The 22,218-nt window shown below is 45.5% G+C and overlaps 2 protein-coding genes across 4 annotated transcripts in view; one reads left to right on the top strand and one right to left on the bottom strand.

The window, feature by feature from the left end:
• The window catches only part of ACIN1 (apoptotic chromatin condensation inducer 1), a 42,233-nt gene extending 24,574 nt beyond the window's left edge, over positions 1-17,659 (bottom strand). For both annotated transcript variants that reach the window (XM_072977039.2, XM_072977037.2), the window contains exons 1-3: positions 17,360-17,659; positions 9,644-9,709; positions 8,498-8,609 (exon numbers count right to left, since the gene is read on the bottom strand). In XM_072977039.2, coding sequence (XP_072833140.2) covers positions 8,498-8,609; positions 9,644-9,709; positions 17,360-17,497 — 316 coding nt within the window. In that variant the 5' untranslated portion in view covers positions 17,498-17,659. The remainder of the gene's footprint in view (positions 1-8,497; positions 8,610-9,643; positions 9,710-17,359) is intronic.
• Positions 17,660-17,774: 115 nt separating this feature from the next.
• C6H14orf119 (chromosome 6 C14orf119 homolog) lies at positions 17,775-19,612 on the top strand. Of its 2 annotated transcripts, none has more exons than XM_072977041.2 (2): positions 17,775-18,113; positions 19,110-19,612. In XM_072977041.2, the coding sequence occupies exon 2, from the start codon at positions 19,111-19,113 to the stop codon at positions 19,456-19,458; it is 348 nt and encodes a 115-aa protein (XP_072833142.2). In that variant the 5' UTR covers positions 17,775-18,113; position 19,110; the 3' UTR covers positions 19,459-19,612. The 2 variants fall into 2 exon arrangements, with proteins under 2 accessions (XP_072833142.2, XP_072833141.2); XM_072977040.2 differs by having other exon boundaries at positions 17,793-18,032.
• The last annotated feature ends 2,606 nt before the right edge of the window (positions 19,613-22,218 follow it).

Genomic DNA, 22,218 nt, shown 5'->3' on the forward strand with positions numbered 1-22,218 from the left:
CTACTATTAGGTTTCTTAGATACTGATAAGCACAGACGATGACATTGTCAGGCAGAGTAAGATGGTCACCACTGGGTATCATAAAAGGAAGAACATTGTGAGTTAGAAGTGCTGCTTTACGACCAGGGATGAGGGAGAAATGCTTGAATGTTCTGTCTCATGTGCCAAAAAGATCTGTCTGGTCTTTGCAGCTCCATTGAGAAGAGGTGGTGGATTAAGCGGGACTAACTGTGGCACCACCATTTTGCTTCCAGATGTATAACAAGGAAAACTTAAACCATATGGCCGACTGTATGATGTGTTTTATCTTTTTCATTTGATTATGCAGTGTTCAAAATCAGAATTTACCCAACAAGGACTACTAGTTTATTTCCATGAAGCCCACTCAACGCTTAAATTACATTGACGTTAATGAGAACCAGCTTTATCCATCCAAAGTTTCTCTACTTTTAAAAATCACAATGTGTATTCCTGTAACTGATTAAATGACTTTTTTCCCACAACATCAAGTTAGCAACATCGCAATGCTAGCAAGCCTAGCAACATCGCAATGCTTCAAAAATACAGAATACCAACTCAACCAACAATTACAATTGATCAAAGAAGGTAGACGGTTGCACCTGGTTTACAGAATGATCTACTCTCTCAAAATGAGGTTCTTACAGATTAGTACAGACAGAATAAGGGTTTAAGAAACATTTCTGCATTTGCTTGTCCTTGAGGAAAAAAGGGAGTCAACACATTGAGACACCTCACTGGAAAGGCCAGAAAATACTGTAAGATCTTTTGCTCCTGTGAAAAGCAAAAAACCCAGCAATTTTTCATCAAAAATAACAAAGCAGGACAAAGGCTAAGAGAGTTTTGTCAAGAGAACAAGCTGGTCATCACAAACACTCTTTTCCAACAACACAAGAGGCAACTCTACACATGGAAATCACCAGATGGGCAATACCAAAATCAGATTGATTATGTTATCTGCAGCCAAAGATGGAGAAGCTCTATGCAGTCAGCAAAAACAAGACCCGGAGCTGATTGTGGCTCTGATCATCAGCTTCTTATAGCAAAACTCAAGCTTAAACTGAAGAAAGTAGGAAAAACCACTGGGCTAAGTCAGGTATAATCTAAACCAAATCCCCTAGGAATAGTGGAAGTGAAGAACAGATTTAAGGAACAAGGTTTGGTGGACAGAGTGCCTGAATAACTTTGGATGGAGGCTTGTAACATTGTACAGGAGGCAGCCACAAAAACCATCCCAAAGAAAAGGAAATGCAAGAAACCAAAGTGGCTGTCCAACGAGGCCTTACAAATAGCGGAGAAGAGAAAGGAAACAAAATGCGAAGGAGATAGGGAAAGTTACTGGAAGTCAGTTACTGCGGACTTCCAAAGAATAGCAAGGATAGACAAGAGGGCCTTCTTAAATGAACAGTGCAAAGATATAGAGGAAAATAATAGAAATAGAAAAACCAGAGATCTGTTCAAGAAAATTGGAGATATTAAAGGAACATTTTGTGTAAAGATGGACATGATAAAGGACAACAATGGTAGGGACCTAACAGAAAGAGAAGAAATGAAGAAGAAATCAAGAATACACAGAGGAATTATACCAGAAAGATCTGGATGTCCCGGACAACCCAGATAGTGTGGTTGCTGACCTTGAGCCAGACATCCTGGAGAGTGAAGTCAAGTGGGCCTTAGAAAGCATGGCTAACAACAAGGCCAGTGGAGGGGATGGAATATCAGTTGAACTATTTAAAATCTTTAAAGATGACGCTACTAAGGTGCTACACTCAATATGCCAACAAGTTTGGAAAACTCAGCAGTGGCCAGAAGATTGGAAAAGATCAGTCTACATCCCAATCCCAAAGAAGGGCAGTGCCAAAGAAAGCTCCAACTACCATACAATTGCACTCATTTCACACGCTAGCAAGGTTATGCTGAAAATCCTCCAAGGCAGGCTTCAGCAGTATGTGGACCGAGAACTCCCAGAAGTACAAGCTGGATTTTGAAGGGGCAGAGGAACTAGGGACCAAATTGCTAACATGCACTGGATTATGGAGAAAGCCAGGGAGTTCCAGAAAAACATTTACTTCTGCTTCATTGACTACACAAAAGCCTTTGACTGTGTGGACAACAGCAAACTATGGCAAGTTCTTAAAGAAATGGGCGTGCCTGACCACCTTATCTATCTCCTGAGAAATCTATATGTGGGACAGGAAACAACAGTCAGAACTGTATATGGAACAACTGATTGGTTCAACATTGGGAAACGGCTACAAGGCTGTATATTGTCTCCCTGCTTATTTAATCTATATGCAGAATATATCATGCGAAAGGCCAGAATGGATGAATTTCAAGCCGGAATTAAGATTACCAGAAGAAATATCAACAACTTCTGATATGCAGATGATACCACTCTGATGGCAGAAAGTGAGGAGGGATTAAAGAACCTCTTAATGAGGTTCTTTAATCCCTCCGAAGAAGCATTAGATAACATTAAGTGCCTGCCTGTCTTGGAAGAGCTGGACAGCGAACCAACCCTAGCAGAAATAAATGCGGCCTTGGATTCCCTCACCTCCGGCAAGGCACCTGGAAGGGACAACATCCCTGTTGAAGTGCTGAAATGCGGTAAGGAGATCATCATCACCGAACTGTATGAAATCTTTTGTCTCTGCTGGAGGGAAGGTGGAGTACCACAGGACATGAAGGATGCAAACATTGTCACATTGTACAAGAACAAAGGTGACAGGGGTGACTGCAATAACTACCGTGGTATCTCTCTTCTTAGCGTTGTAGGGAAGCTGCTTGCCCGTTGTTCTGAAGAGGCTCCAGGTGCTTGCAGACAGAGTCTATCCGGAATCACAGTGTGGATTTCGAGCAAATAGATCCACCACTGACATGGTATTCTCCCTCCGACAGTTGCAGGAGAAATGCAGGGAACAACAACAGCCACTCTTAGTGGCCTTCATAGACCTTACAAAAGCATTTGACTTGGTTAGCAGGGATGGCCTTTTCAAAATACTTCCCAAGATTGGATGTCCACCTCGTCTCCTTAACATCATCAGGTCCTTCCACGATGGAATGAAAGGCACTGTAGTTTTTGACGGCTCAACATCAGATCCCTTTGACATCCGAAGTGGAGTGAAACAGGGCTGTGTCCTCGCACCAACACTTTTTGGGATCTTTTTTGCTGTCATGCTGAAGCATGCCTTTGGAACTGCAACAGAAGGTGTCTATCTCCGGACTAGATCAGATGGAAAGCTCTTTAATCTCTCTAGATTGAGAGCGAAGACCAAAGTCCAACTGAAATGCATGCGGGACTTCCTCTTTGCAGATGATGCAGCCATTGTTGCCCACTCTGCTGAAGACCTCCAACAACTCATGAATCGTTTCAGCAAGGCCTGCCAAGACTTTGGACTAACAATCAGCCTGAAGAAAACACAAGTCATGGGCCAGGGTGTGGACTCACCTCCCTCTATTACCATCTCCACACAAGAATTGGAGGTTGTTCATGACTTTGTGTACCTTGGCTCAACCATCTCTGACACCCTCTCTCTAGATGTCGAGCTGGATAAACGCATTGGGAAAGCAGCCACCATGTTCTCTAGACTCACAAAGAGAGTATGGCTCAATAAGAAACTGACAACACATACCAAGATCCAGGTCTATAGAGCCTGTGTCCTGAGCACACTCCTGTACTGCAGCGAGTCCTGGACCCTTTGTGCCCGGCAGGAGAGGAAGCTGAACACCTTCCATATGCGTTGCCTACGACGGATTTTTGGTATCACCTGGCAGGACAGAGTTCCAAATAGAGTAGTCCTAGAACGAGCTGGAATTTTCAGCATGCATACATTACTGAAACAGCGACGTCTACGCTGGCTTGGGCACGTTGTGAGAATGGCTGATGGTCGGATTCCAAAGGATCTCCTATATGGAGAATTAGTGCAGGGAAATCGCCCCAGAGGGAGACCACAGCTGCGATACAAGGAGATCTGCAAGCGGGATCTGAAGGCCTTAGGAATAGACCTCAACAGATGGGAAACTCTGACATCTGATCGTTCAGCCTGGAGGCAGGCAGTACATCACGGCCTCTCCCAATTTGAAGAGACCCTTGTCCAGCAGGCTGAGGCAAAGAGGAAGTCACAAAGGAAGCAAAATCAGGGAGCTGGACAGGGGACAGATTGGATTTGTCTCCAGTGTGGAAGGGATTGTCACTCTCGAATTGGCCTCCTCAGCCACACTAGACGCTGTTCCAAGTCCTCCATACAGAGCACGCTACCATAGTCTTTCGAGACTGAAGGATGCCTACTACTAATGAGGGTGAAAGAGGAGAGCACAAAAAATGGTCTGAAGCTCAACATCAAAAAAACTAAGATCATGGCCATTGGTCCCATCACCTCCTGGCAAACAGAAGGGAAAGATATGGAGGCAGTGAAAGATTTTACCTTCTTGGGCTCCATGATCACTGCAGATGGTGACAGCAGCCTCGAAATTAAAAGACTCCCGATTTTTGGGATGAAAGTGATGACAAACCTTGACAGCATCTTAAAAAGCAGAGACATCACCTTGCTGACAAAAGTCCGCATCATCAAAGCCATGGTTTTTCCAGTAGTGATATACGGAAGTGAGAGCTGGACCATAAAGAAGGCTGACCGCGGAAGAATTGATGCTTTTGAATTGTGGTGCTGGAGGAAACTCTGGACTGCAAGGAGAACAAACCTATCCGTTTTGAAGGAAATCAACCCTGAGTGCTCACTGGAAGGACAGATCCTGAAGCTGAGGCTCCAATACTTTGGTTGTCTCATGAGAAGAGAAGACTCCCCGGAAAAGACCCTGATGTTAGCCTCGTGGCGCAGTGGTTAAATCGCTGTACTACAGCTAAAACTGTGCTCACGACTTGGGGTTCAAATCCCAAGTAGCTGGCTCAAGGTTGACTCAGCCTTCTATCCTTCCGAGGTCAGTAAACTGAGTACCCAGCTCGCTGGGGGGGGGGGGCAATGTGTAGCCTGCATAATTAAATTGTAAACCGCCCAGAGAGTGCTTGAAGCACTATGGGGCAGTATATAAGCAGCACACTTTGCTTTGCTTTGATGTTAGGAAAGTGTGAAGGCAAGAGGAGAAGGGGACGACAGAGGATGAGATGGATGGAGAGTGTCATCGAAGCAAGCAATATGATTTTGACCCAACTCCGGGAGGCAATGGAAGACAGGAGGGCCTGGCATGCTCTGGTCCATGAGGTCACGAAGAGTGGGACACGACTTAACGACTGAACAACAACAAATGCAATATAATATTAAATAAGCAAGCAAGCACAAAATGTCTCCTAATCTCTCCAGCAGAAAGCAGACTTTTGAAAACCTTTCTTCTCACCTGAATGTGAAACAGGCAGAGACTTACTGTATTTTTCACTCCATAAGACACCCCCAAAAAAACCGTGGGGGGAAAGTGTGTGCGTCTTATGAAACGAATACTGTAAAACAGTGCTCCCCAGGGCCCCGTGGGGGTGGAGTGGGGGGAGCTCAGAAGGGTCCTGGAATGCACTCTCAGACCCTTTAGAGGCTTTCCCCACCCTCACCCCCGCTGGCCCAGCAGGCTGAAATTCCCAGATTATTTTTTTCCTGTTTTCTTCCCCCTAAAAATTTGGTGCGTCTTATGGAGAGGTGCGTCTTTTGGAGCGAAAAATATGGTACACCCCAAGCCCAAAATATCAGAAGAACACGTATGGGATTTATGCACCTATAATATGTTTTGGTTGAGTTGCTTTCTATTAATTTCCAGACACTGTTCAAGGTGTTGGTTCTGGCCCTTTAAAGCCCGAAATCACCTCTCACCCCTGCCAACGAGGCCACTTGAGTGTTAAGATTGGCAACAAGAGGCCCGGCTCTCTGGCAAACCAGCAACACTGGCTCGGTTGGCTGGTAGGAAAAACGAGGCTTTCTCAGTGGCAAGTCTGCATCTTTGGCACTCCCATCTCTCTCTTACTGCTGATCTTGTCACTACTACCTAAATTTAAAAGGCCCAGAGAGGTTTTTACTCTGTTCTACAGATTACTCATGCGTGCACAGTATTTGTCCAACTGGATCTTAGCCAATAAGGCCAGGATAAGTGGGAAAACAGGAAGTGCTAATATGAGGTGGACTAACTGAATAAAAGCAGCAATAGCCTGCAGTTTGCTCAGGGCAGTTAATGACACGCTTTCGGAGATCACTAATACGTAGGATTACCCTCAGTAGGAAGGTGCTTGAGGCTACATAATTTTTTAAAAATCATCATTTTTAGGGAGAGCAACGTCCCCTTAAAAAGCAGATTAAAGAACCATTTTAAATACACACACAACAGATGGATTGGTTTGTTCAAGTGACACCTAGCTGACCTTTTCAGGGAATGAACGCTGTTTTTCTGTCCTCTTTCTTCCCAGATATACATGTATGAAACATCTGCACCTTTAACAAATTACACACGCACACACACAAACCGAAGAAACAGCAACATAACCCTTTTAAAATAGGCAATCCACACATACACACACAAACACGCTTAAGGTTCTCCTGGTGCAAGCCCAGAGAACAAAATGTCTTATTCTCTTTCAGCAACATGTCTGAAAAAGAAAACACTTCATACATGAACTTGGCTAATGATACCTCCTCTTTTTTTCACATTATTATCATAGAGTTTTATGGGATGTTGGGAAGGCTTGAGGGCAAGAGGACAAGGGGACAACAGAGGATGAGATGGTTGGACCATGTCACCGAAGCGACCAACATGAATTTGACCCAACTCCGGGAGGCAGTGGAAGACAGGAGGGCCTGGCGTGCTCTGGTCCATGGGGTCACGAAGAATCGGACATGACTTAACAACAAAATCATAGGGTTTTATTGATGGTCCTTCATCAGTCCTCCAAATCCTGGCCAGACGTCTCCTGGCTGCATCGATCCAGGACATTGCAGCATCATATAAACTCGAAATTCAAGGACGTTCATTGACTGCCCTCTGACCCCTCAGGAATTCTCCCCAAGACCCTCACAGAAGTCCCAGGAAAATTGGGGGGGGAAACTAACCCATCAACTCCATCGTGAACGCCCTCCCGACCCCAGCCAGCAGATCTGTGGATCAGCATAGTTCTTCTACCTGGCTGGAATCCCATGTATGCTTCCTTGGGAGTAAGCCTCACTGAACTCAATGGGATTTTTTTTCATGACCACTCATGTACAGTGTTAGAGTGTAAATTACTTCTCATGTTTTTCTCTAGCACAAAAACGTCAACTTACAAGTTCTTCTGAGTGATGCTTTTTTTTTCTGCTTCAAAACTCTTTTTACCTGCTGTCTTTTGCTCTTCCTTCTTTCTCTTTAGTATACAACGGTTTTATTTTCCTGTTCATCTCACCTCTTCCAAAGTAAACATTTATCTCCTTGAGGTATAAAGTTTATATCCCAGCTTTCAACTCAAACACTCCTCAGTCAAATTTACAACAGTCAATAAAAACAACAGGATACAAACAGCCCTCGAAACAACAACCAAAGCGGGCAGATCAAAACAGCACAAAACACAAGCAGAAACATCCACCATTTTTCTTTCTGATTCAGTTTTTTCTACCAATTTGTTTCTTTGAATTCCACAGTTACCTGTTGTTGTTTTTTTAAACTCTTCACATTCCAAGTCACTAAAATTATTTTCTGAATCCTTAAGAGGCTTTTCTTTCCCCCTTTTCAAATGGAAAATCTTCCCTATTTCTGTACAGTAAGGGGGCAGAATTTTGGTACCAGCAGAGTGGGTTAAAAAAATCAAAGATTTTAAAAATCAAATTGAGTGAGATCATGATTTAAATAAAAAAAATATTTTAAATTTAAATGGTAAAAGTAATCATCATGATTCAAAACAAATCCACATGAGTAGCAGAATTCTTAGGGACGGGGTGGCGCTGGGGGTTAAATTGCAGAAGCCTCTGTGCAGCAGGTTCGGAAGACCAGCCGTCGCATTATCAAATCCACGTGGCGGAGGGAGCTCCCATCCCTTGTCGCAGCTCCTGCCAACCCAGCAGTTTGAAAGCATGTAAAAATGTGAGCAGATAAATAGGTACTACCATGGTGGGTAGGTAACGGCGTTCTGTGTCTAGTCGTGCTGGCCACGTGACCACGGAAACTGTCATCGGACAAAACACTCGCTTTATGGCTTGGAAACGGAGATGAGCACCGCGCCCTAGAGTTAGACACGACTGGACTAAATGTCAAGGGGAACCTTTACCTTTACCTAGCAGTATTCTTTTTCCATAAACTCCTGTATAATACAAGCATACTCAGGCACAGACTGAAGGTCCTCTAAGCCAGAAGTGTGTGTGTGTGTGTGTGTGGGGTGTTTCTTGGGTCATAGAATCAAAGACCGGCTGCATGAAATGACAGAAAGAGAAGGAACCTCGAGGCTCTGGTTCTAGAAAGACAAGCTTCTCCAAATTTTTCTGGGGTGGGGTGCAGGGGAAATAGGGGGGGTATACATCATACTCACTTTCAGGGTCTGCAGCTTCCCGGGCCTCCCGCTCCAGCCTCTGTCTCAGCAGCTCCTGCTGCTTTTCCAGATACTGTTTGATGAAACTGTTCTGGCTCATCTCTTCGCCAATCTGAGGAGAGATCAGAGAAATAGTGGGCCTCAGAGGCGAGCAAGCCTTTGCAGTTTTAATCAAGGACAGGGAAAACGCAGTTGCGTCGGCTGGGGTGTTCCGCCAGCCGCGGTCCAGAAAAATAACTTTTCCCCACTGCCGGTGTGCTTTTGAACAGCTCCAAAAATATTCTTAACGTGATTGTTGTTTTAATGGGCTAAGACCACATTTGAATTGCACTGTAACATTAAGTCAGTACAGTGGTGCCTCGCTTAACGAGCGCACCGTATAACGATTAAATCGCATAGCGATCCGTTTTTTCGGATCGCTAATGCGATCGCACAACGTTGTTCCAATAGGGAAAAATTCGCTTTGCGAAGACCGGTAAGCGTTTCGCTTACTGATCTTCGCAAAACGACCCCCGCCGATGAGCTGTTCGGCGGCCAAAATGGCCACCGGAAGCCGGGAAATGGCCCAAAATGGCCGCGCGCAGCGTTTTCGCGCCCTCGTTAAGCGAGGCGAGGGCGCGAAAATGGCTGCCGGCCATCCTGAAGCTTCGCTGAACGGTGAGTATTTGGCCTATTTGGAACGCATTAAACGATGTTTAATGCGTTCCAATGGAAATCGCTGGCCCGTTCAGCGATGCTTCAGCATAGCGAAGGTTAATCCGGAACGGATTAACCTCGCTATGCGAGGCACCACTGTAGTTTGATCTGTATCTTGGGAGGTGCCTTCTGGATGCCTGCACTAGAAGACAAGCAGAAAATAGAGAGAGTAAAGAAACAGTGATCCCAGTTTGAGGAAGTGGCAGGAAGTCTGCTAGGTGAGCGTGGTGAAGCCAAGTTCCTGGGTTCTGCATAAAAGAAGGGGAGGGGAGTAGACAGGTTCAAGCCCCAGTTCCAGAAGAGGCCTGGATCTGGGCACATGGAATAATCAGTGGACATTTGAAACCTACTGGAAAGAGAGAGAGAGAGAGCAAGCATGTAACGGTCAGATAAGCAATAAGCTCTCCGTTGCCTCTTAAGTGCAGCTCAATCCCACGGGCCCCCTCTCACCTGAGAATTTGGCTGGAAGGTGGTGTGGGGCGTTGAGTGCTTCTGGAGATTTTCAAGCATCAGGGCCTGCAACAAAGAAGGAGATATGATGAGAGAAGGATCTGACTTTCTGAAGGTACCATGTCTAGTTGGAATCCACATCCCAAATAGCTTCATGCCCCACTCTTTAGGGGGGAAAACAAAACAAAACCCCTCTCAACGTCCACCAAGGAATGCATTCTCTCTACCGACAGGACTCAGCTCCTCTCTTACAGCTCAGCATCAGCTGCTTCATCCTCTGCCAGCAGTCCTTAACTCTCTTCTTATTCTTAAAAGGCGGAAGAGATGGGTGACTCAGGTCTCCCTTTCCAAACATCCACAGCTGATGGCACCCACAATCACCTCATCTCATCACGACCCATCAGCCAACTCCACACCTCGTGTCCTGTTCAACTACTACCTGTCCTTCATATTCTCTGAGAAATTTCTGGTTCAATCCCAGAGGTCACCTGGCTTTTCAAAAAAATTAATTTGCTCACCGGTTTGCCAAATAACGACTGGCCAAATGAGATGCCCACCCCTGACCCTACTTTGTTTTTATTCCCCTGTCAAAAACTTTCTGTACTCTGAGACTGGCATCAAGTCACTTTATACCTCTCACTATGATTTAAGCTTCTAAACCAAAGCCACGGATGTTAATTTGATCAATTACTAATCTACTATTTACTTCGATTTTCCCTAAAGAAAATCAACCACGCTACCCAACTGGACAATGAAGAAAGTTAATGGGGGGGGATTAATAGATCTGAAATGTGATTCTGCAGGTGAGACTGCTGGAAACATAAATAGATGGGTTATAGATCACATCAAGCCAGAATGAACACGAGAAGTTAAAACGAGTTTCACAAAATGACAGGACTTGCTCGAAAGGGAAAGAACGCTTTGTAAAAAAAAAAAAAAAAAAAAGGAAATAATAGGAAAAGAGGAAGATCTAACATGAAGCAGACTGACTCAATAAAGAAAACCACAGCCTTAAGTTTGAAAATCATGAACGGGGCTTTAAATGACAAAACTTTTCAGAAGTCACTAATTCCGAGGGTCACTGTTAAGTCAGAAGTGAACTGATAGGACATATCAGCAACTTGAATCTAAAGCAGAGGGTGAATCCTTTCTGCACCTAAGCATCTTCTCACCTACCTTCAAAGGAAACTCAGCAGGTGCTCCACTAAATGACCTGCTTACATCAAAGTGAAACACCACATCAGTACAATACTAAGCAAGCAGCATTCCTAGCAACAAAGCTGTCTTTCACCCCACAGGAGTCTGCTCAATGCATTATGGAAGAAGAAGCCGCCTCTGTGCCTTTCCCACACACTGTAAAATTCTCAAAAGGCATTACAAAATGTTAGTAGGTCCAACTGCGTATGTCCAACCGCGCAACCCTCATCTCAGGTAGGCCATAGGAGTGCTTTTGAAAGAAGATAAACCCTGGTCAAGATGCTGTAACTGGCTTAAGGCTCTGGATGTCAGTAAAATCAATCAGTAAACCGATGAAGCCTCTGGCCTGCAAAGTTGGAAGACCAGCCGTGGTAAGATCGAATTCACGTGACGGAGGGAGCTCCCGTCGCTTGTCCCAGCTCCCGCCAACCTAGCAGTTCGAAAGCATGTAAAAATACAAGTTGATAAATAGGTGGAACCATGGTGGAAAGGTCACAGCATTACATGCCTAGTTGCGCCGGCCATGTGGCCACGGAAACTGTCTACGGACAAAACGCTGGCTCTACGACTTGGAGATGGGGATGAGCACCGCACCCTTGAGTCGGACACGACTGGACTAAAGATCAAAGGGAACCTTTGCCTAATAGTAAGACTTCAAGAAGACTACAATTGAAACGCAAAAAGTATGGGGGAAGGCATAGCTTGTGGTTGAAAAAAAATGTTATCTGGGAGACTCCACAGCTCCTGGGGTTGCTGTAAAAATGGTTCCAAGGGACCCAGTTTGCCTTTCTCTGAATCATGGTGTTGTTTATTAAGGATTCTTGTTGCCCCCAGTTCTGCTGGGGCAGATGAAGGAACACAGCAGGGTCCTCCTGCTGTACCTTACAGCACCTCCAAACAGGAACGCACAAAGTCATGGAGGGCCAGGTTTCCCTTGGAGGTGCCTTTTTTGATTTTGGACTGCAATTTCCAGAATGGTCTAAGAATTCCAGGAATCGCAGCCCAGAAATGTAATTCTGCACGTCTATAGGTTTTGGGAAGGGGTTTCGAGGGGTTTACCTGTACCATCAGCTTCTGATACCTTTACTCCTTTTTGCTGATTATTAAAAAAAAAGCGGTCGGTAAATTTCCTAGGAATCTTAATCCAACTGCCCATTAGGCTCTACAGAGGATGCCTCCCAAAGAACTACGACTCCCAGGAAGCGCTCTCTCTTGCTGTCTCTCAAAACAGATGAACAGCAAGAATTAAAGACTGAGGGTGCAGATAAAAAAATTAGAATGCATTGCCTTAAGGCTTAGAGTCTAAGCCACTCACTGAGGGAGGGAGGGGTAAAAGCTACAGGTGTGTCGATTTTGGCTTGTGGGTTGCAATTCCTGGAATTCTTGGAGTTGCAGTCAAAAGCATGGAAGCCACTAAGTAGCTGCTCAGTGGACAGAAGATGAGACTGGGGCCGGTGTTTCCAAAGCTGGAATCCTCTAGATATGTGTTGACCCACACCCGTCAATGTTTCCAACCCGTACAGCCCTGGCTGACATCAGCAATGGTAGTTATACTCCACAACATCTGGAGGACCCAGAGTTCAGGAAGGCTGGACTAGAAGCAGCATGACCCAGGTTCAAATATCTTAGCCAGTGACTTAGGCCAGTGGTTCTTAACCTTTGTTACTCAGGTGTTTTTGAACTGCAACTCCCAGAAACCTTAGCCAGCAGAGCTGATGGTGAAGGCTTCTGGGAGTTGCAGTCCAAAAATATCTGAGTAACAAAGGTTAAGAACCAGTGACTTAGGCCATTCACACCCTCTCAACCCAGCCTAGGTGATAGGGCTGCAGAGAGAATAAAAGGGTAAGGCATTAACCGAGAGAAAGGAGATGCTACTTTTTAAGACTACCACTCCCAGAAAAATCCCTTGCTGGATAGCATATTTTGGGATCTGCAGTTCACAGAAGTGTCTCTGCAGGACTGTATGTACAGCATCCCAAGCAACTTGGGAGGACAGAATAAAAATGCAATAAAACAAAATAAAATCTTTATGATCAACCCTAACCTTAACAATAAAATTAATGCCACTGATGCACAGTAACAGCTGTCCAATCTGGCGTGGCTTTTAAAAATGACAATTTGCAGAAGTGTTCAAGCAGTTGAAGCCTATCTCCTTTTTCCGTATCATCATGGTAAAGCCTCACAAATATCCAACCCGTGCCAAATCTTTTTTATTTGAATGCCCAGCTCTAGCCAGGAGCTGGGTGGACAGTGACTGGAAGCATGTGAACAAAGCAACAGCTACATTTTACCCTCTTACGTTTGAATGAGGAATTTGCCCATGTGGCCAGGATGTTATCTACATCTGCACAATACAAACATTATTTATAATATCTAGGCACATTTACTGCATTTTTGTACAAGAGCCAATGTGGTGTCGAGCTGAGAGTGCTGGACTAGAACTCAGGAGACTTGGCTTTAAATTCCCACATGGTTATTACACTCAGCCTTAGGGCAATCATAGCCTGAATTACTTCACAAAGGTGTATAAGGACAAAGGAGGGAGGGAGAGTGTAACACTTTAAGCTGTTGTTGTTGTTTAGTCGTTTAGTTGTGTCTGACTCTTCGTGACTCCAGGGACCAGAGCACGCCAGGCCCTCTTGTCTTCCACGGCCTCCCAGAGTTGGGTCAAATTCATGTTGGTCGCTTCGATGACCCTGTCCAGCCATCTCGTCCTCCGTGGTCCCCTTCTCCTCCTGCCTTTACACTTTCCAACATCAGGGTCTTTTTCAGGGAGTCTTCTCTTCTCATGAGATGGCCAAAGGATTGGAGCCTCTGCTTCAGGATCTGTCCTTCCAGTGAGCACTCAAGGTTAATTTCCTTCAAATGGATAGATTTGTTCTCCTTGCAGTCCAGGGGACTCTCAAGAGCCTCCTCCAACACCACAATTCAAAAGCATCAATTCTTCAGCAGTCAGCCTTCTTTATGGTCCAGCTCTCACTTCCATGCATCACTACTGGAAAAACCAGCTTTGACTATGTGGACTTTTGTCGGCAAGGTGAGGTCTCTGCTTTTTAAGATGCTGTCTAGGTTTGTCTTAAGCTTAAGCTGACTGGAGACTTATTAACCATAACAAATAAAATGTGAAGCAAGCAGCACAATTCATACCAGAAGGCGCTGAGGCTCAAGGCTGCCTGACAGCATCCTCTTCTCCTCAGCTGGTTATGGATACTCCAAATCTTCTCTTTCTAGGTCCACTTCATACTTTCCAATTCATACATTCCCGGTCGTAATCACATATAGTGTATCCGTGGGCTCCCAACCTTGGGTCCCCAGGTGTTCTTGGACTAAAACTCCCAGAAGCCTTCACCACCTGCTGTGCTGGCCAAGGATTGTGGGAGCTGTAATCCAAGAACACCTGGGGATCCCAGGTTGGGAACCACTGGAACACATCCTAATCCTGTGACACAATCCTAGGTGTGTCAGGAAATAAGTGGCCATGTTTCAGTGGATGGTTCCACGTAGGATCCGCTGCACAAATCATACCCTGCCTTACCTCATTACTTACTATATAGGACTTTTTAAGAGGTCATTAAAATGCACGGAATTGTTGAAATGCGCAAGTTAATTACTTCATAGAATTGGGGTGACTCAGAAGAGCCTGTCCTTCTACTATGGAGAATGGAAACAGGTTTTGATTCATGACTTGCCCTCACGGCAACCCTGTGAGGTAGCCTAAAGTGAGAGAGTGTGGGAAAGAAAGAATCGCATACATACAACCACATTGTAAGAACATAAGCAGAGCCCTGGGCAGGATCAGGCCAAGGGCCCATCTAGTCCAGCTTCCTGTATATCATAGCAGCCCCACCAGATGCCTCTAGGAGCACACGAGATACCTGTCTACTGATCCCCCCTCCCCTGCATCTGGCATTTGGAGGTCCCTCCCCATTAAGCCTGGAGATTGTACATCCCCATCATAGCTCGTCACCTGTGATGGACTTTTCCTCCAGGAATCTGTCCAATCCCCCTTTAAAAACATCTAGGCCAGATTCCATCACCACATCCTGTGGCAAGGAGTTCCACTGACTTACAACATGCTGGGTCAAGAAATATTTTCTTTGGTCTGTTCTCACTCTCCCAACACTCAGTTGGAGTGGATGTCCCCTGGTTCTGGGATTGCGTGAGAGGGAAAAGAGCTTCCCTCTCTCCACTGCAGAATTTTATACATCTCAGTCAGGTTCTCCCCTCAGGCGCCTTTTCTCTAGACTAAAGAGCCCCCAACGCTGCAGCCTTTCCTCATAAAGGAGGTGCCCCAGCCCAGTCCTCATTTGAGTTGCTCTCTTCTGCCCCTTTTTCAGTTCCACAATGTCTTTTTTGAGGTGCAGCGACCAGAACTGTACGCAATACTTCAGGTGCGATCTTACCGGCGTTTTGTATAATTACATTATAATGCTGGTCGTTTTATTTTCAATCCCCCTTTTAATGATACTTAGCATGGAATTGGCCTTCTTTGCTGCCGCCGCACACTGAATTGACCCTTTCATCGAGCCGTCTACAAGCACACCAAGATCTCTTTCCTGATCCATCACGGACAGCTCCAAACCCATTAGCTGATAACTAAAATTTTGGTATTTTTTGCACACCAATGTGCATTACTTTAGATTTTCTTATATTGAAATGCATTTGCCAAACAAATTTGCCATCTAGTTTAATGGGTAAGTTCCAATGCAAGCTTAAACCCCTTGGTCTTACTCTGACACACGAGTTGGCAATCTGGTGTCTTCAGATATTTTGGACAACTTCAATATGTCCAGCCAGTACAGTGAAGAATTATGGGAGCTGCAAGCCAGAACATCTGGAGGATACCTGGTTGCCTATCCTTGCTCTATCCACTACCACCAGTGGTTCTCAACCATGGGTCTCCAGATGCTCTTGGACTAAAACTTCCAGAAGCCTTCACCACTAGATGTGCTGGCCAGGATTTCTGGGGGTTGTAGTCCAAGAACATCTAGGGACCCAAGGTTACAAATCCCTGCACTACACCATGCTGCCCCGTTACATACATACCCTCAGCAGCGGTATTCTCTAAATGTACCTTCGAAAGAACCAATCACGCTGAATAGGACATGACTGACTTCTGGCACAAAATACTTACGGCTCGTGCTGCAAGCAGTCAGCAAAAGGTTGACGGGGAGCTACAGAAGCTTAAGAAGCTGAACTGTGAAGCAGGAAATCCTGCCTTCCTCCTTTCCCTCAATTTAACAAGTATTCTTAGTAGAACGGCTCTCTTGCTCTTTTTGCCCACACTCCATCTGTGGAAAGCAACACTGACCCACCTTAAAGGATCTGCATGAGGATTACAGTACTGTCGATATCTGGCACACTTTGAACCCTTTAATGCTAAGCAGGCTAATCATGAGTCTAGTATTTACACCAAAAAACACAAGTTATTAAGGAAGAAGAAAAGAATAATGTCTCTCACACACAATCTGGTTTCAGCTCTTGCAACAGGTGCAACGTTCATTCATCCTCTACCTGGTCACTTCAGTGAGCGCCAAGTGCTTTTAAATCTTTCACTTTGCCCTCATGACCGCAACGAATGCCCACGAGAAATTAACGTCTTATGCTCCGCATGTCCACACTTTCCACTGACAATCCAGACACACTCAGAAACCCCTTTATCCACGTCAAGGACCAAACGGACAGCTCCTGAACGCCGTTAAGCAGCAGTCTAGCTCTCAGTGCTTTCTTCAAGGCATACAATTCTAATCTTAAATAATTCAGGGAAAAAAAATCTGTAGCAGAGCTTTTTTTTTTTTGTATTCTTCAACAAAACCTTTGCAGGAAACTTTCTACATTGAAAGATACTGCAGGAACTTTTAAACAACCATTAACTGAACTCCAGCGGGAGAAGCCCGGTTCTTCCCCCTGCAGCTCAGCTCTTGCAAAGCTGATCCTGCTTGCCTCGATCCAAGCAGGGCCAGAGAAAGTCCTCCCCAGAGAGGAACCAAAACCCAGGGTAAAGTCAAACAAGGCCAAACACAAACTTGTGGGTCCAGAAGCAGGCTCTAAAAGTGTAAGGAAAGTAGCTGAGCCAGTCATCCTGTGACCATCTCCCCATATAACTGGAATAAGGAAGAAGACCCACACACGGTGGGTGAGCTGTATCTCCCCCCCCAACTTGCATGATATTTGAGCCCCCTCCTTGAAAGAATTCAAGGGATCGCCTCCTTTTCCTGCTCCTATGGGGGGTGACCCCCAACTTACCCCAGAAGTGGGGGGTCCCCCTCCGGGCCCCTGGTGTGAACAGGTCCCCCTAACCTCCCATGCAACTGGTGGGCTCCCACCCCTCCGGGCCCCCCCTCCACTTGGTGCCAGGAGTGGGGGTGCTGCCCCCGCGCATGCGTACTCCCCTCCCGCACCCCAGGGCCAGGGGCCCCGTTCGCTTCGAGGCCAAAAAAAACCTGCCCGTAACAGTCTGCGCATGCGTAGCGCGGCCTGGGCCCCTGGGCCCTCTTCCGCCGGGCCCTTTTTCCTCACCCCGCGGAGGCGCTTGATCAACGCGCTCTTCTGCCCGCTCTTCGCCAGGCCCCGCTGCTCCAGGGCCGCCTTGAGGTCGGCGACCCTCAACGTCTGGAGCGGCCTCCCGTCCAGAGTAACCTCGTCCCCGTCCGCCATCTTGTGTGGCGCCGCTGCCTGCCCTCCCCGGAGCTTCGGGGGAGTTCGGAAACTTCCGGAGACGTTTTCGGCGTTCGGACGGGACCGCCGACGCCGCCTTCGGGCCTCGCTCGGGAATCTCCGCTCGGGCTTCGTCACCAGTCGTTCGTTTCCGGACGCTTCGGCGCGACGCACAGGACTCCCGAGTGGGGAGGCGGGGGTAGAGTTTTGCGGCCGTGCCACCCCGAGCCGGTGACTTTTTCCGGGCCACTTCGGGTATTTCCGGGTCTCTCGAGGAGCCTTCCCCCCCCCACAATCCCGGAAGTAAGTTCCGGCAGGGGCTCGGTAACTTCCGGAAATTTCCGGAACTCGAGCGGCCGGACGACCACGGTCTTCGTCCGTTTCCGTCGAACGCTAGGTTCGGGTGTTTCCGGACGCTTCTCGGCTCTTTCCGCCTCCCCGGGCAGGTCTCCGCCCTCCTAAACCTGCTGCTGGGATTAAAAATGGAAGGAGCGGCGGAGGAAGGAAGCGCTTGGTGAGCCAGCGGCGGACCCAGGTGAGAACCCCGGGCTGTTTCGTGTATCTTTTGGTGCCTTGGGATCGAGTGGAGGGTCTCAGGTGTATCGGCTAGCCTCAGGTAGGCACTTTGTGCATGCCCCGGAGTCCTCTGCTAGGGGAGAATTTCATCTCTCTTTTGAGACTGAGGATCTGCTCCCCCCCCCGCGAGCCTATGTTGTAGGTCTGGTTCTGGGTGCGAATTCTGCAACAGAGTTATGAATCTTAATTCTGCAACAGAATTATGACCCTGGAGGAGTCAAAATTTTTAGAGTAGCTATTTCAATTGTATTTTAATTGTTTTATCTTTTAATTGTATTTTATTTGTTGTGAGCCGCCCAGAGACCTTTGGGTAGAGTGGGCAGCATATATGATGAATGAATGAATGAATGAATGAATGAATGAATGAATGAATGAATGAATGAATGAATGAATGAATGAATGAATGAATGAATGAATGAATAAATAAATAAATAAATAAATAAATAAATAAATAAATAAATAAATAAATAAATAAATAAATAAATAAATAAATAAATAAATAAATAAATAAATAAATAAATAAATAAATAATGATCTGTCCTGATGCTTTAGAAGAGGAAAGCCATGATAAAGGGGTGAAAAGTAGACCCAGAAGAAATGTATATGTTCCGAGTTTCAGGCTGGGCTTAAAGCTAGTTTCCAGATCTGGAAAAAGCTGACAATAAAGACCAGGGGGGAAAGGCTTTAGTTGATAATACAGTACACATTGTTTTTTATTCCCTATCAGTAGCATTTCCCTGTTAGCATAGTCTCTCGAGACTGAAGGATGCGTAAAACAGCCTTTCCCCTTAAGAGCAGGATCCAGGTTCAAATTGCATGCTTGGCCTTTTGCTTTAATTTCCGTTTTATTCCTCTGTCTCTTTGACCGGGGTTGAAGTAGAGAAGCACAGGTTGATTTCTGGACCATGACTCCCCAAATCCCACCAACGGCCCAGTCCGGCACCACAAATCTGGTCACTTTTAGCTTGGAAGTGACCCCCCAGCCTGTCCGGAGGAGACCGTAACTCATGCGCCACCTATGCTTCTTCCTCTGCAGGATGTCCGAGCCAATGCCCCTGTCCTATGTGACCGCCCAGGAGATGCGCTGCCTTTTGCACTGGCTGTCGAGCTGGTCCCCAGCACAGCGTGAGCGCTTCGTCCACAGCCTGGCAGAGAAAGCGGTCCCCTGCAAGGTGATCTCGCTCTTGGATGGCCTGGCTGGGCTCAGCGTGGAAGCCGGCAAGCCCCCTTCCATCTTTGAGTGCCAGATGCGTCTCTGGGACCAGTGGTTCCGGGGCTGGTCTCAAGAAGAGCGCAACGAATTTGTGAGGCAGCTGGAAGAGGTGTTGCCGGAGGTGGCTTCTCGTTTCTACCAAGAGGTTGCTGGAACAGCCGGGCAGGATTAATCCGGGCCGTCGCTCTCCACCGGCGCCTCGAGGATCCGACAGTGGCCGCTTTTCCATGCCTGCGGTGTGGTGTCCCAACTGGCCTTTTCACAAGTACCTTGTTAGTCAATGTACGAGTGTGAGCTCGTGACACAGCAGAATAAAAATGATATACTGTACCAAGTACCAAAGTTGAAAAATTGTCAGTTTTAAAGGATTGAAAGGCTCAGTTGCGAAGAGCGTGGGCTGAGATTTTTCTTTTTAAAAATTAGTAACTAGAATTAATAAACACGAAAACAATTAGAAAACCAAGCTAAATGGGAGAAAAAATACATATAGTGTATTCCACCATCAGGACTGTTACGGAGCAACCATTTAAACCATTTACCCTTCCGGGGGAGGACCTTCCCTTTCCCAAATTGTTTAGACTCGTGTTTCATTTTGTCCCTTCCCTTTTATCAGTACAAGATCAATACATTCTCCCCATCTATCTGCAAATGCATTTCTACTAATTATCCCTTTCTGAACTTTTATAGTGCATGTAAGTTTATCATTAATATCCCAGACTTCTCTATATCAGCTCCCTAACAAAATTTATTAATCATATCTTTCCAAACTCTTCTTCCTTAATCTTTATCAATAGCATCATAAATAGAAAATTGATCTTAGGTCATACACTCATTTTACATGTTGCAATTCTGCCATATTTTCTAATGATTCTGGAAGACAGGAGGGCCTGGCATGCTCTGGTCCATGGGGTCACGAAGAGCTGGACACGACTTAACAACTAAACAACAAAAGCTTTGATCATCTTGATGGAACTTCCTCACAAAATGCCAATCATCCGTACCTTGGTGAGGGGAAATAAGCCACACTATGTATAAGCACCCTTAGCTTTTTTTTAAAAAAAAAGGGGAACTGCTGGATAGCTCAGTGGTTTGGGAGCTCAGTCCCCCAGTGCGCTTCCTTGATGGGCTGGAGTGGATAATGCATAGGGTCCCTTCCAGCTCTTCAGTTCTAAGATTTTTTAGGTTTATTCAAGTTTGCTAGAACATGTGATAGAAATGAACCAACCCATTGTCTGAATTTATTTGTTCTTCGTGATCACATGCCTGGTTTTATGAAGTCAGGGGCAAGCTGTGCCTTATGAGCTTGAGTTTAAGATAATATAGAAACAGCTGATAAACTGGAATGTCTATAATACTGTTCCCAGATAGCTCGGCAGTTTGGAGTGAAATGAGCCCTATCTTGTCATTGATTTTTTTTCATTGATCCTAGTGTTGTAGCAATCTTGATGAAGCCATGTGGATTTCATCATGGCTGATATTTTAATGGAAAACCACTTTGGAACTAGGTCCTGTGGGATTAACTTCACTGTGGACAAATACAACCGGAGCAAAGCATAATTAGAGGCCTAAACGGGTAGAGATATAATTGACGATGCATACCAAAACGAGGATTGCTGGTCATTTGGCACAAAAGTCTCCTCAGACTTGTGGGGTTTTGATAAAAAGGCCCGGTGTTTGGACAGGACTACAGTTCCCAGAATGACTCACACAGGGTGATCACAAGAGGCCAGGCTGCCTTGAGAATTCTAAGAGAGGTCCTGCCAGAAACGGAACTTTTCTAAATTCGGTGCTACATATTCAAGATGCTGTGTCTGACTCTGTGGATTTGAATCCATAAATGCTAAAATAAATCTGTCAGCCTTAAGGTATCTCCATAATGTTACTCCCAACGTTCATTTTTCTTTTGTTTTTGCACAAACCTAACACAATTACCTCTTTGAAAACTTTCCCAAATATTTGATTTACGGAGAAATACTGCTATTGTCGGGCAGTTTGTTGCCTAAAATCTTTGCTGATCTACCAGTACTGGATCCTGATCTGTTTTCTGCCAGTACTTGCTCTGTACAGCCTTGAGTTTTTTTTTATCTTGTTGTATTCACTCATTCATTCAACTTCTATATTGCCCATCTAACGATCAAGGCCGCTCTGGGCAGTTCACAACAAAATAAACCAACAAACACTTTAAAAAGCACTGAACATCATAATTATATGAAATACCGAAATTAATTACATTTTTCTAGAAAGAATGGTCCAATAGAAATGCTACAAACCAATGGGTTTTTGCATTGGTCTTTTTCTTCTTTTTCTTCAGGCTCAGAAATGTTACTTTTCTGGATAACAACACCCATCATCCCCTCGCTACATCAAGAGGGAAGCCAGCTAGCCAAAACTGGTCTAGAACATTCTGTGTGTGAGGGGCAAGGATAACACCCCTCGTGAGGATCTACATTGTTATGTGACCTCAAATCACTTCCAAGTTAGGGTGACTTTTACAGAGTTTTCAGGGTATAATAATAATAATTTATTGTCATTGTAAGTATATACACAGTATACCCATACAACAAAATTCACAGACACCCAGAGACCAGACACATGCACACACATAAAATTCCCCAAACACTCCCCACCCACTAAAAGTCCCCCCCTAAAAATACAAACATCTACACCGCAGGCCAAGTAACACAGTCCAACTAATTATTCACTACTGTTGGTCTTTAAGCTCATTATTAATTGCAATTATAGCTCTGGGATAAAAACTATTTAGAAAACGTGTGGTCCGAGTCTTAATTGTTCTATATCTTCTGCCAGACGGTAACAGTTCAAAAAAGTTATAAGCAGGATAGGAAGAGTGATGATGAGTGATGTTCAGAAGATAGGAGGGCCTGGCGTGCTCTGGTCCATGGGGTCACAAAGAGTCGGACACGACTAAATG

The sequence above is a fragment of the Pogona vitticeps genome, chromosome 6 (assembly GCF_051106095.1).
Source record: "Pogona vitticeps strain Pit_001003342236 chromosome 6, PviZW2.1, whole genome shotgun sequence".
NCBI lineage: Eukaryota > Metazoa > Chordata > Lepidosauria > Squamata > Agamidae > Pogona > Pogona vitticeps.